The sequence below is a fragment of the Phocoena phocoena genome, chromosome 3 (assembly GCF_963924675.1).
Source record: "Phocoena phocoena chromosome 3, mPhoPho1.1, whole genome shotgun sequence".
Lineage (NCBI taxonomy): Eukaryota > Metazoa > Chordata > Mammalia > Artiodactyla > Phocoenidae > Phocoena > Phocoena phocoena.
The window spans coordinates 166,104,012-166,118,917 of record NC_089221.1 but is presented as its reverse complement, the minus strand read 5'-3'; the positions used below and the strand labels follow the sequence as shown (position 1 = coordinate 166,118,917).

The 14,906-nt window shown below is 48.5% G+C and overlaps 1 protein-coding gene across 1 annotated transcript; it reads left to right on the top strand.

Annotated features, from left to right (window-relative positions):
- The first annotated feature begins 2,980 nt into the window (after positions 1-2,980).
- Positions 2,981-14,721, top strand: QTRT1 (queuine tRNA-ribosyltransferase catalytic subunit 1). The gene is made up of 10 exons (XM_065874721.1): positions 2,981-3,238; positions 3,481-3,549; positions 3,645-3,783; positions 10,092-10,170; positions 10,307-10,422; positions 13,577-13,715; positions 13,949-14,024; positions 14,127-14,236; positions 14,324-14,411; positions 14,500-14,721. The coding sequence occupies exons 1-10, from the start codon at positions 2,996-2,998 to the stop codon at positions 14,650-14,652; spliced, it is 1,212 nt and encodes a 403-aa protein (XP_065730793.1). The 5' UTR covers positions 2,981-2,995; the 3' UTR covers positions 14,653-14,721.
- The last annotated feature ends 185 nt before the right edge of the window (positions 14,722-14,906 follow it).

The window sequence follows — 14,906 nt, the reverse complement described above, 5'->3', positions numbered from 1 at the left end:
GGTAAAGGTAAAAATCTATAATTTGTTAAGTATGCCACTTAAAATTGCTAGAGCATCTACCACAAAAATATAAAGTGCTCAGAAGTTTCATAAAATAAGAGGGGAAATGAATTGAGAAAAATCTTTTGATTGATTCAAAAGAAGACAAGAGAGATGGGAAAGAAAAAACAAATATAAGAACCCACAGAAGCTACAAGAATAGAAAGCCTGTAAAAAGATGGTATCAGATCCATTATAAATGTATATTGGTAACCATTATAAATGTAAATCGACTAAACTTGTCAATAAAAGGCAAAGATCGTTGGAACGGTGGAAAAGTACAAAAATCCAGCTTTTTGTTGTTTTCTAAATATACACAAACGAGACAGACAATTTTAAATAGTGGGATATACAAAAATATTTAAGGGTTATCATAACATGGAAGTAATTGGAGAGGTTATTTTATTTTCTTTTATTATTTATAAAAATATTAAAATATTTATCTATTTATTGGCTGCATAGGGTCTTAATTGCGGCACGTGTGATCTCTCGTTGTGTCTCACGGGCTCTTCGTTGCGGTGAGTGGGCTTCTCTCTAGTTGTGGAGCACTGGCTCCAGAGTGTGTGGGCTCAGTAATTGCGGCGCGCGGGCTTAGTTGCCCCGCGGCATGTGGGTTCTTAGTTCCCTGACCAGGGATCGAACCCTCATCTCCTGCACCGGAAGGCGGATTCTTAACCACAGGACCACCAGGGAAGTCCCCTGGAGTAGTATTTTTTTTTTTAATTTATTTAACGTATTTCTTTTTGGCTGCGTTGGGTCTTCATTGCTGTGTGCGGGCTTTCTCTAGTTGCGGGGAGCGGGGGGCTACTCTTCGTTGCGGTGCGGGGGCTTCTCATTGCGGTGACTTCTCTTGTTGCAGACCACGGACTCTAGGTGCGTGGGCTTCAGTAGTTGTGGCTCGCTAGCTCTAGAGCACAGGCTCAGTAGTTGCAGCACACGGGCTTAGTTGCTCTGTGGCATGTGGGATCTTCCCGGACCAGGGCTCGAACCCATGTCCCCTGCATTGGCAGGTGGATTCTTTAAACACTGAGCCACCAGGGAAGTCCCTGGAGTAGTTATTTTAATATCAAATAAAAAGATATACACGGGCTTCCCTGGTGGCGCAGTGGTTGAGAGTCCGCCTGCCGTTGCAGGGGACACGGGTTTGTGCCCCGGTCCGGGAAGATCCCACATGCCGCGGAGCGGCTGGGCCTGTGACCATGGGCGCTGAGCCTGCGCGTCCGGAGCCTGTGCTCCGCAATGGGAGAGGCCACAACAGTGAGAGGCCCGCGTACCGCAAAAAAAAAAAAAAGAATACCATGACCAAGCTGGATTTATTTCAGGAATGGAAATAAAATGTATATAATAAATGAGAAAGTAAATATTATATGATTGGACTTTCTTTTCTTTTCTTTGTTTTTTTTTGGCCCCCTCCAAATCACAGCCTCGCCAGTAGTGACACTAATCCCTCCAAACCTTTAGGCCTTTTTTAAGTTCAGTCCCAGAGGTGGAGGGCATGAGCTGGTACTACTGGGAAGGGGAAGACGGTGGTAGGTAGGCAAGCTTGGGAGGACAATCATGAATTCTGCTTTAGACATGTGGAGTTTGGATGTCTACAGATGCCCACTGGGGGTGTCAAGGAGGCATCTCTCAAGAGGAGATGGGAGCTCAGGAGAGAAGACTATGCTGAGAATAAAAATTTGGGTATTGTCAATGTATAGAGGGTTTTCTAAAAAAAAAAATTAGTTTATCTTATTCATTTATTTTTGGCTGCTTTGCCTCTTTATTGATACACGCTGCAGCTTTCTCTAGTTACAACGAGCGGGGCCTACTCTTCGTTGTGGTACAAGGGCTTCTCATTGCGGTGGCTTCTCTTATTGCAGAGCACAAGGCTCTAGGCGCGCGGCTTCAGTAGTTGTGGCTCGCGGGCTCCAGAGTGAAGGCTCAGTAGTTGTGGTGCACGGACTTACTTACTCCGTGGTATGTGGGATTTTCCCAGACCAGTGCTCGAACCTGTGTCCCCTGCATTGGCAGGCAGATTCTTAACCACTGCACCACCAGGGAAGTCCTGTATAGAGGTTTTTAAAAGCATCATATCAATTACAGGATATGTGATATACAGTCATCGGTGGTGGAGGGTTTTTAAGATTGGGGGAGTCAGGAGCAACTGACGGTGAAAACATGAGCCAGTTGTGGGAATATCAGATGAGTGTTGCTGACGATGGCAATAACAAGTTGAAAGGTCCTGAGGTGGGCTTCATTGGTGGGCGCTTTCCAGACGTGGACACAGCAAGGACTCCACCACACTGAGAAACTGGTAGCATTAGCCCAAGGCTTCTAGGTCAGGCTCTGGCTGAGATCAACGGGGCTTTCGGCGGGTGGTCCCGAAAGGAAGGCTTCTGGGGCAAACGCGCCCTCTGCTGGCCAGGTCAGATATCAGCTCCATTTCCAACCATAAGATTATTAAAGTATTAATATATATCTATACTGTTATTATTATTATTAGTGGGTTAGGACCCAGGTTGTATCCCTGGTCGGGGAACTAGGACCCCGCAAGCTAAGAGGGGCGACCAAAAAAAAAATTGACAAAAGATTACGTCAGGCACTGTGTAAAAATCTATATACATCCATCCTGTCATTCAGTATTCGCAACTTCCCTATGTCTAGATACTATTATTCGCCCCATTTGATGGAACATAAAATTATAGCTAGAGAGGCTTTTACTTCGAGGAATTGGCAGGAATGGGCCTCCAAACCAAGACAATTTTAATACTTCGCAGCAGTGTGCTGCCTGTGGGAACTAACTGGGCGCAGCGCAGAGACAAGGGCGCAGCGCAGAGACAAGCGCGCAGACGTCCGTTTCCATGGTTCATCTGACGCTCTCCCAAAGCTTCGGCCCGCGTCGCGCGCCACGTGACTTCAGCCAACATGGCGCCGCCCAGGGTGTTCAACGGACCACGTGGTTCCGGCAGGCAAGATGGCGGCAGTTGTCAGCCCGACATCCCTGGAGTCGGCTCCGCGCATCATGAGATTGGTGGCCGAGTGTAGCCGCTCTAGGGCCCGGGCAGGGGAGCTGCGGCTGCCACATGGGCCGGTGGCTACTCCAGTGTTCATGCCAGTGGGCACGCAGGCCACCATGAAGGGCATCACGGCCGAGCAACTGGACGCGCTGGGCTGCCGCATCTGCCTGGGCAACACCTACCATTTGGGTCTGAGGCCGGTGGGTGGGCTGTGCCCCGGGCTGGGCGGCGGCGAAGCGTGGGGGAGCCCAGGAGATTCCCTAGACCCGGGCACGCCTCCCAAACTCTATCGACAAAATGCATATCGAGAGTCCCGGATGGCTCAGGCCTTGTGCTGGGCGTGAGAGGCCAGCGAGGATGGAAGTTGGCCAACCCTGTCGCCCCAATATGAGCCCCAAGGGTTGCCCTCACCCCTAGCCTGACCCTTCTTCCCCCACCCCAGGGCCCCGAGCTGATCCAGAAAGCCCGCGGTCTCCACGGCTTTATGAATTGGCCGCACAACCTGCTGACGGTAAGGCGGGGTCAGCGCCGGGATCCGAGAGACCTCCTTGGGCGTGGATTTTCCCAGTCCCGTTCTTGTCAGCCCTGCGGTGGGGTTTCCCTCAGGACAGCGGCGGCTTCCAGATGGTGTCCCTGGTGTCCCTGTCCGAAGTGACGGAGGAGGGCGTCCGCTTCCGCTCCCCTTACGATGGTGACGAGACCCTTCTGAGCCCCGAGAGATCCGTGGAGATCCAGAACGCGCTGGGTGAGCGGGTACCGGGGAGCCGCCCTTTCCTCTGCCTTTCGGAGGTGGAGGTGAGGCGGGCCTGCTCTTTTCGTGCTGCTCGGCTTTGGGCAAGTCACTCCCCTCCCTGAGCCTCAGCTGAGGGGATAGTTCACAAAAATAACGATGTAATGTCAGTAAATCTCTTATCACAATGCCTGACATGTAATAGTAGCTTTTCGTATTATCTTTCTTGTTACTGTTTCTCTTAAATAGTAAATCAGCTGGGCAAAGATATGTTGAAATAATGGGGGCAACAAAGGAGGTATCGGGGAGGCTTTAGACCCCTCCCATCTCCATCAATATCCCCTATTCCTTGATAAGGACAATTAACATTTCTCAATCTCATAAAGTGCTATGGAAACAGGTTCAAAACTTCCCATCTTCCAAACAGACTGGTGCTTTTAGACCCCTCTATGTACAGATTCTGTGGCTTCTGCTTATAGCAATGGGCCTGGGTGCTGGTGCCATACCATCCGTGGAACTTACAGTCCAAAAGGGAGACAGGCATTGGTGAAAACATCTTAATTAGAAAGGCAGAAAAAAGAGAAAAAAAAAAACCCCAAAAAACAGTGCAGGTAGAGTGCATTGTATATTTCCATTTGTATTGAAAAAAAACCCCCAAATCCCAAACACATGATTTGCTTACGGTATCTCAGGAAAGAAAAATAAGAAAAATAAGATTCTCGGAGGGAAGGGAACTGAAGAGCTTGGTAGACAGGGAGCATTTAAATTCTTTTCCTTTTTAAAAAATTGGGATATAATTTACATGCAATAAACCGCACATATTTAAAGTGTACCCTCTGGTACGTTTTGACACATGTATACACCCATGAAACCTTCACCATAATCAAGATAGTGAACATGTCCATCACCCCTAAAGGGTTACTTGTGCCCCTTTGTAATCCTTCCCTTGGTGGGCAAGAGACTTTTCACCAAATATCCTGTTGTATTTTTTTAAATTGGGGGTGCATTTAACATTTTGAATAATTATATATTATTATTAAAATAAGTTATTAGGGAATTCCCTGGTGGTCCAGTGGTTAGGACTCTGTGCTTCCACTGCAGGGGCACAGGTTCAATCCCTGGTCAGGGAACTAAGATCCTGCAAGCCACATGGTGCAGCCAAAAAAAAAAAAAAAAATTTGTTTTAAAGGCACAAATAGATATAAGGTTGGGACCCTGACTGTGAAGGCCAAGTACATGGGACTCTTGGCATGATTCAGTCTGTAGGCTCAGGGAATGTTGCCCTAGGCCTAAAACCTATATGGATGAGGAGGAATAAACTAGATGTCCAAAGGGGGGGAAGTATGTTCTGGAAAGAGGAAGCAGCCAGTGCAAAGGACCTGAAGCAGGACCAAGACTGGCATGGCTTGAGCTGAGTGGGGTAGGGGGAGTTTGTGTGTGTGTGTTTGTGTGTGTGTGTGTGTGTGTGTGTGTGTGTGTAGGGTGAGGACAGGGAGGTGTTGGGGACAGGTCCTACAGGACCTTGTGAGTTTTGGTCTGTCCTTTAAAGAAAAAACTTGAACAAGAAAACATTTTGTATATATTTCTATATAAAGATGTGTGCAGGAAACAGTGGTCTTCCCATGCCTATATTCTATCCATCTCTTTCACAAGTCACCACTGTTTCTAGTCTCTTATGTATTCTTCCAGAGTTTATGTAAATACAAGCAGGTTCAAATCTATTCTTATTTTTTCCATGATGAGAGCATGCTATTTATGGCACATTCTTCTGTACCTTGCATTTTTATTAATTTTGGAAAGTTTCAAGTATATACCAAAATAGACACAACCCCATTGACCTGTCACCCAGCTTCAACAATCACCAGGTCACAGCCATTATGTTTCATTAGTATCCCAGCCCACTTTGCTTCTACCATGTTATTTTCTGTTGGAATTTGCCTAAGATTGGTGTTATGTATCATAGAATTGTCCAGTAAATCCCCCTGGGCCTGGAGTTTTGTTGTGGTAAGGTTTTTAATGATGAATTCGATTTACTTGACATTTTGATTTGGCTATTCAGATTTTGTGTTTCATTTTGGGTCAGATTTGATAAGTTGGATTTTTCAAGGAATTTGGCCATTCCTTGAACTTTATTTCAACTTTCTTGGCATAAAGTTGATCATTAATGTTCTCTTATTAACCTCTTAATGTTATAGTACCTGTAGTGATGTCTCCTTTTTCATTCCTGATGTTAAAACCTTGTGATCTCTTCTTTCTTGATGTCTGTTAGGGGTTTATTGATTTCGAGTTTGTTGATCTTTTCCAAAAACCAACTTCTGGCTTATTCATTTTCTTCATTTGTTGGTTTTCTGTTTTGTTGACTTCTTTGTTGTTTTTTTTAAAATAGCTTTATTGAGATATGATATACAGACAATTCACCCATTTAAAATGTACAGGTTGGGACTTCCCTGGAAGTCCAGTGGTTAAGACTCCATGCTACCAATGCAGTGGGCACAGGTGTGATCCCTGGTCAGGGAACTAAGATCCCACATGCTGCACAGTGCGGCCAAAGATTAAAAAAAAATTTTGAAAAAAAGAAGATCAAAAATAAATAAATATAAAATGTACAGTTCAGTGGTTTTCAGTGTATTCACAGAGTTGTACAACCGTCACCACAATCTAATTTCAGAACACTTTTATCACCCCAAAAAGAAATCTTGTATCCATTATCAATCACTCCCTATTCCTCCCTCCTCCAGTCCTATGTAATCTACTTTCTGTCTCTATAGATTTGTGTATTCTAGACATTTTATGTAAATGAAATCATGCAATAGGAGGTCTTTGTGAATGGCTTCTTTTACTTAACATAATGTTTTTCAGGTTCAGCTATGTTGTAGTATGCATCAGTACTTTATTCCTTTTTATAGCCAAATAACATACTAGTTAATAGATATGCTTCATTGATTTTATTTTAGTTTTTGATAGTTGCAATCTTATGTATCTTGTTTATTTTTAAATTTTTAGCTAGTTTTGCATTGGTTTTCTTTCTCTAGCATCTTAGTCTCCATAGATCATCTGTATTATATCAAACCGAATCTCAGACGTCCTACCACTTCACCTCTAAGTATTTTATCTCCAAAACATAGTTTTTTAAAAAAAATTTATTTATTATTTTTGGCTGTGTTGGGTTTTTGTTGCTGTGCACGGCTTTCTCTAGTTGCGGTGAGCGTGGGCTACTCTTCGTTGCGGTGCACGGGCTTCTCATTGCAGTGGCTTCTCTTGTTGCGGAGCACGGGCTCTAGGCACGCAGGCTTCAGTAGTTGTGGCTCACGGGCTTTAGTAGTTGTGGCTCACGGGCTGGAGCGCAGGCTCAGTAGTTGCGGTGCACGGGCTTAGTCGCTCCACGGCATGTGCGATCTTCTTTGACCAGGGCTCGAACCCGGGTCCCCTGCATTGGCAGGTGGATTCTTAACCACTGCACCACGAGGGAAGACCCATAGTTTCTTTTTTTTTTTTTAACATAATCACAATACCATCATCTCACCTACAAACAATTGACAATAATTCATTAACATCATCAAATATCTGGCCAGTGTCCAACGTGCCAGTCATTTCACGAATGTCAGTTCTTCTTACAGTGTGTTTACTTCAGGATCCAACTAATGTGCAGATACTGCAGTTGTTTGAAAGATCTCTTGTCTTTTTTAATATATTATATATATTACATATCATATAGTTTTGCCTTCCAATTCCATTTTTTTTTTTTAGCAATTTGCTTCTTTTTTTTTTCATTAAATTTTTTTTTTTTTTTTTTTTTTGGCCGAGCCAAGCAGCTTGTGGGATCTTAGTTCCCCAACCAGGGATGGAATCCATGCCCCCTGCAGTGGAAGCCCAGAGTCTTAATGATTGGACTGCCAGGGGATGCCCCAGCAATTTGCTGCTTCTTTTTTTAAAAAAGATTTATTTATTTATTTATTGTGGCTGTCTCAGGTCTTAGTTGTGGCGCGCAGGATCTTTCGTTGAGGCGCACGGGCTTCTCTATAGTTGTGGTACACGGGTTCCAGAGCGTGTGGGTTCAGTAGTTGCAGTACACAGGCTCTCTAGTTGTGGTGCGTGGGCTCAGTAGTTGTGGTGCATGGGCTTAGTTGCCCCGTGGCATGTGGGATCTTAGTTCCCTGACCAGGGATCGAACCCACGTCCCCTGAATTGGAAGGCAGATTCTTAACCACTGGACCACCAGGGAAGTCCCAGCAATTTGCTTCTTGAAGAAACTGGTTCCTTTGCCCTATAGTGTTTCACCGGGTCTGAATTTTGCTGGTTGCATCCCCTGGGTGTCGTGTAATAGTTTTCCTCCACCCTCTAGATTTCCTGTAGGTTGGTACTTGGATCTAGAGGTTAGAGCCAGATTCAAGTCCTTCTTCCTTTTGGCAAGAAGTCTTCACAGTGTGTCTGTCCATCAGGGGGCATCTGATGTCTGCCTGTCTCTCCCAGTGAGCTGTCATGCTCCTCCCCAGGAACCATTATTAGGAATTGCAAACCGGTGATGTTCCAATTCTGTCATCCTTTCTTCATTTATTAGCCAGATTACTTCTGTAAAGAGAAACATTTCTCACCTACTCCTGGGAAACCAAGCAGTTTAGTTCACACAGGAAGAGTGGGATTCATTCTTTTCCCTCATTTACTAGTTTTTATGGGTTGATTACGTAGCATCTTCTAGCAATGATAAACTAATGTTTAGTTTTTTAGGATCACCATGCACTCATGGGTTTAAATGTATTTGATACATTTCAATCAATTGCAGTTAAAATCCTTATTGCTTCTCAAATCGCCCCATCTTTGGCTAGCGTGGTACACTGTGCTTTTTTCCTATAATGATACATCTTGGCAATATTTCCTTGCGATTTCTAACCTATAAGTCCACAGTCTCTAATCTGAAATTCTTGTGGCCAGATAGGTGTCAGAATTCAGAATTCTCACATTTTAGAAAGATAATAAAGGGTACATACCATTTATTACACAGTACCTCGACTGGGTCTGGGGCAGTACCCTGTGGTATTACGCTTCACTTTTTTTTGTTTTTTTCGGTATGCGGGCCTCTCACTCTCGTGGCCTCTCCCGCTGCGGAGCACAGACTCCAGACGCGCAGGCTCAGCGGCCACGGCTCATGGGCCCAGCCGCTCCGTGGCATGTGGGATCCTCCCAGACCGGGGAACGAACCTGTGTCCCCTGCATCGGCAGGCGGACTCTCAACCACTGCGCCACCAGGGAAGCCCACTTCTTTTTTTTCAATTAAAAAAACTTGTGTTAAAATACACATAATATAAAATTTACCATCTTAACCATTTGTTTTTTCTTTTTTTTGGCTGCACTGTGCGGCATGCCGGATCTTAGTTCCCTGACCAGGGATCAAACCCATACCCCCTGCAGTGGAAGTGCAGAGTCTTAACTACTGGACTGCCAGGGAAGTCCTTACACTTCACATTTATTGCATGAACACTTATGAACCTTCACAGTAAATTAGGTTTTTAAAAAGATGACAACTGTTGGGCTTCCCTGGTGGCGCAGTGGTTGAGAGTCCGCCCGCCGGTGCAGGGGACGTGGGTTCGTGCCCCGGTCCAGGAGGATCCCGCGTGCCGCGCAGTAGCTGGGCCCGTGGGCCATGGCCGCTGGGCCTGCGCGTCCGGAGCCTGTGCTCCGCAGTGGGAGAGGCCACAGCGGTGAGAGGCCCGCGTACCGGAAAAAAAAAAAAAAAAAAAAAAGATGACAACTGTCTCAGGTTTTGCTGCCAAATGAGGATGCCATAAGCATAAGAAGAATCCTATGATTTTGAGAAGTTTCTGGATTTTGGAATTGTGGGAAAGAACCTTCCATTAAGGCCTGGACCATGGTTTACTTAACTAGACCCCTGTGACACTTGGACTCCCATCTTGCTATTACCTGACACACTGTGAAGAATCACTTGCTACACACGTCATTTGGTTCTTGAAGGGTAAATCTGCAGAGGTGGGATTTTTTTTTTTTTGGCTGCACCACACAGGTTGTGAGCTTTCAGTTCTCCGACCAGGGATTGAACCCGGGCCCTCGGCAGTGAAAGCGTCGAGTCCTAACCACTGGACCACCAGGGAATCCCCGAGGTGGGATTTTATTCTACAGTAGTGCCAGGGCAGGGTTTTAGCTGGGGGGTGGCAAGATCAGATGTGCATTTTGAAAAGTTTCCTCTGGTTGCTGTATAAGCAGATTGGGGGTTAAATGGGAGTCAGCAAGACCTGGAGAGGGACCTGGGGTCCAGCTTGTCCTCGGTGTGGGGGCTTTCCCAGTGACTGTGTTCCTATCTCACTCTCCAGGCTCAGACATCATCATGCAGCTGGATGATGTGGTCAGCAGCACTGTGACAGGGCCACGTGTGGAAGAGGCCATGTACAGGTGTGTGTGTGTGTGTGTGTGTGTGTGTGTGTGTGTTGGGAGAGGGAGGGGGAGAGGGAGAGGATCCTGGTCCTGCAGCCTTGTCACCCTACCCCTTACCAAGTCCTTATGGCTTACAACCAGGGTCCTCTTTCAGATCAATCCGCTGGCTGGACCGGTGCATTGCAGCCCATCAGCGGCCGGACAAACAGAACCTCTTCGCCATCATCCAGGGTGGGCTGGATGCGGATCTCCGGGCCACCTGCCTCGAAGGTAAAGCCATGTGCCAACAGGACCAGGGCTTTTCCATTGCAGAGAGCCCCACGTGGGCCTGGCATGCGATGATGCTGAGAGAGTTGGCGGTGTTTTTGTTTTTGTTTTTGGCTGCGCTGCGGCTTGTGGGATCTTAGTTCCCCAACCAGGGATTGAACCCAGGCCCTCGGCAGTGAAAGTGTGGAGTCCTAACCACTGGACCGCCAGGGAGTTCCCAAGAGTGATTATTATGTGTGTTTTTTTTTTAAATAGTTTCCTATTTGATGTGGGTTGCTTTGTTTTTGTTTTTTTGTGGTACGCGGGCCTCTCACTGTTGTGGCCTCTCCCGTTGCGGAGCCCAGGCTCCGGATGCACAGGCTCAGCAGCCATGGCTCACGGGCCCAGCTGCTCCGTGGCATGTGGGATCTTCCCGGACCGGGGCACGAACCCGTGTCCCCTGCATCGGCAGGCGGACTCTCAACCACTGCGCCACCAGGGAAGCCCCTGATGTGGGTTGCTTTGAGTTTTATTTTTTTCTGATGTTAATATTGCAACCCCTATTTTTATTTATTATTTTTTCTCTCTTTTTAAATTTTTATTTATTTATTTATTTGGTTGCATTGGGTCTTCATTGCTGCATGCAGGCTTTTCTCTAGTTGTGGCGTGCAAGGGCTACTTTTTGTTGCAGTGCATGCGCTTCTCATTGCGGTGGCTTCTCTTGTTTCAGAGTACAGGCTCTAGGCGCACAGGCTTCAGTAGTTGCAGCATGTGGGCTCAGTAGTTGGGGCGCGTGGGTTCAGTAGTTATGACTTGTGGGCTTTAGAGTGCAGGCTCAGTAGTTGTGGCACATGGGCTTAGTTACTCCGCGGCATGTGGGATCTTCCTGGACCAGGGATCGAACCCGTGTCTCCTGCATTGGCAGACAGATTCTTAACCACTCCGCCACCAGGGAAGTCCAAGAGTGCTTATTAATTAACAAAAGAGCACTCTAGGTGGAAGGAACAGCTGAAGCAAAGGCCCTCAGGCAGCATGGAGCAGAGTGTGTTTGGAGAATAAAAATTCCAATAGCTATCAATTTTCGGGTGTTCACCAGGCACTATGCCAGACGCTGGTCATGGAGTGACCCATTGAGGTTTCATAAAGATCCTGTAAGGTGGGAACTACCAGGTTCCCAAGGTTATAGGAGGGGAAACTGAGGCACAGAGCTGTTAAGTTACTTACGCCCAGCCACACAGCGTGCATGTTGCAGAGCTGGGATTTGAACCCAGACCTTGGGCTCTGGAACCTACAGCATTAACAGATACATGGAGCTGCTCCATCCCTGGGGAGTGAGACATGCAGTCAGTCAGGAGCAAGGGGTTGGGCCGGAGGCATTGTGCTGACGGTGGAGGCCCTGGGACAGCACACCGAAGTGCTGAGGAGCCATGGAAGGCTGTTGAGTGGGAGAGTGGGAGAAAAATCCCAGTGAGATAGGAAGCGTAAGGCCCATAGAGGAAGCTGGAGTAGTTGCCCAGGGGGAGGGTGACAGTGAGGCCTGAACCAAGACCGTGGTCATGGAGACAAAGTGGAGGCAGAGTTGGGGGCTCAAAGTCAGTGACGTGTCACGGACAAGACTCTGGGTTCTGGAGTCCACGCAGCTGGATCCAACCCCCTGATCTGTTGCCTCACGGCTGTGCATCCTTAAGCTAGTGGTTTGGCCTCTCTGAGCCTCACTTTCTTCCTCTGTAAAATGGGAACATACTCCCAATGTCATGGGATCGAAGTGAGGAATAAATGGGAACATTTGTTCAAGGTGTCCCGCCTGCACCTGGCATCAGTGTATGCTGTTGTGAAGACTGTCCTGTTGTAATTCCTTTTGTCCTCAAACTGCCCACCACCCCCAGTCTCCACCCCCACCCCTGGTCCAGTAAGTCTTTTTAATGGAGACCCACAGTCAGAAGTACATTTCGTGTCATGGCTCCAGATGCATGCACATATATGAGAGTGGAAACCAAGGCTTCCTGAAGCATTTACCATTATACACGAGATAATCTTTGATACAATATCTTCTGTTCTCATTAAAAAAAAAACAACAGCAACAACCCTGATCTCATCCCATCAAATCAAATTCATTTCTCGGCCACCTGCAGTTTGACAAGCACTGTCCCGGTGGTGCTTCTCAGTGCTCTGAGTCTCACCTGCACCAGAACCCCCCAGGCTCTCCCTATGACTGGGTCAGAATCTGGGGCCAGGGCGGACCTGGGAAGCTGCATTTGAACAACTCATCCCCAGTTGGTTCTGCTGCTTACTCCGGCTTCAAAACCCAGCCCCAGACCAGGCCTGCTTTGTCAATGCTGTGGCCTCCCCCCTAGTTGAACTGGGCAGCTGGGGCCAGAGATAAGTCTTGGTTTTGAGGCTAGACCTGGGTTCGAATCCAGCCTCCGGCATATGTGGCCTGGGGCCAGTGGTTTAAGCTCGGCATACCTCAACCACAGTGCAGATCTGCAGCCCCTGCCCTGCAGTTCTGGAGCCTAATTGCCCACTTCTTTTTTTTCTTTTTCTGGTCTTACTGCGAGGCATGAGGGATCTTAGCTCCCTGACCAGGAATCGAACCTGCACCCCCTGCAGTGGAAGTGCAGATCCCTAACCACTGGACCGCCCGGGAATTCCCCTGCCCACTTCTAATATCCAAAACACGCAAGAATTTGCAATTCATTTGGTGGCAAGACCAGACTTACTGACCCCAGTTTGTTAGGAGTCTTTACACATTTTGCTGTCAAAATGTTACAGCGTTTGATGACAGGCTGTTCTTCAGCAAGTAGGATGTTCACTGTTCTAAAATCTGGAAAAATTTGAAACACATCTGTCTTCATCTTAGGTTTCAGCTAAGGGAGTGTGGGCCCTGGGCCTCTCTCCTGAGGATTGAAGAAGAAGCCCTGACATGCAGCAGGCATTCTATAAACGGTAGCTGAGATCACCAGCAGCCCCCAGACACACACACACCACACACATACGCTCTCTCTCTCTCTCTCTCTCTCTCTCTCTCTCTCTCTCTGTCTCTGTCACATTCTCTTTTCCTGATGGCCTGTGGAGGTCTGGGCAGGGTCTGCCCTGAGGGTGAGGAGGAAGAAGAGGAGGAGACTGCGGCCTATCTCCTTTTTTCTGATCACCGCTGACCTTGCCTCTGCACCCCCAGAGATGACCAAGAGAGACGTGCCAGGCTTCGCCATCGGGGGCCTGAGCGGGGGTGAGAGCAAGGGCCAGTTCTGGAGGATGGTGGCGCTGAGCACCTCAAGGCTGCCTAAGGACAAGCCCCGATACCTGATGGGGGTCGGGTATGTGGAGGAGAGGGGAGATAGCCCTGCCTGCGGGGAGGGGATTCCTGGGAAACCCTGCCTCTGGGGGTCGGGGAGGGGGAAGGACACAGCCCTGCTTGGGAGGGAACTGAGGAGGACATGGCCCTCTGCTGGGGGTGGTTCTGAGGGTACCAGTCTTGGGGAGGGGGGCCCTGGGTATGTGACCAGGGCTTGAGGTTCTCTGCTCCCCTCCCCCATGGCCCCACCCCCAGCTATGCCACTGATCTGGTGGTCTGCGTGGCTCTCGGATGCGACATGTTTGACTGCGTCTTCCCCACACGGACAGCGGTGAGGCCCTTGGCAGGGGAAAGACTGGAGAGGGATTGCGGGGGCCAAGGTGGGGGGGAAGACCTGGTTGACTCACCTTCCCCTCCCTCTGTCCACCCCCAGCGCTTTGGCTCTGCCCTGGTGCCCACGGGGAACCTGCAGCTGAAGAAGAAACAGTATGAGAAAGACTTCCGCCCCATAGACCCAGAGTGTGCCTGTCCCACCTGCCAGAAGTAGGGGAGGACGGAGCCTGGGGGCAGGGGGAGGGCAGGGAGGGGGGAAGGACCCGGCACTGCTAAGCCCCCTCCTTCTGTCCCCAGGCACAGCCGGGCCTTCCTGCACACACTGCTCCATAGCGACAACACCGCGGCCCTGCACCACCTCACTGTCCACAACATCGCCTATCAGGTGGGCCTGTAGTTGGGAGGGGTGAGGCAAGGGGGATGGGGGTCTCCCCTATGCTGGTGGCTGATTGCTGACCCCCCCCCCACTGCAGCTGCGGCTGATGAGCGCTGTACGCGCCAGCATTGTGGAGAAGCGCTTCCCCGACTTCGTGAGGGCCTTTATGGGCACCATGTATGGGGACCCCACCCTCTGTCCCTCCTGGGTCACTGAAGCCCTGGCCTCTGTGGGAATCACACTGGGATGACCCCGCTTGGGGGAGGGAGGGAGGGAGGGGATGGGAGATATTGAAGGATTTTTTTTTTTTTAATTATAACATAGAGTGTGTCCGTGTCTTCTTGGGGAGGTGGCCTGTCTAGGTTCTCTTCCTGGTCTGAGTGTCACTGGGGCCCATATCCCCCCCACCCCCAATTGATAATAACAACAAGTAACCATAGCAGCAGTTGTTATCTGGAAACTGAGCATGTAGGAAGTGCTCAGAGTGGGAGCTGCATTCCTTTA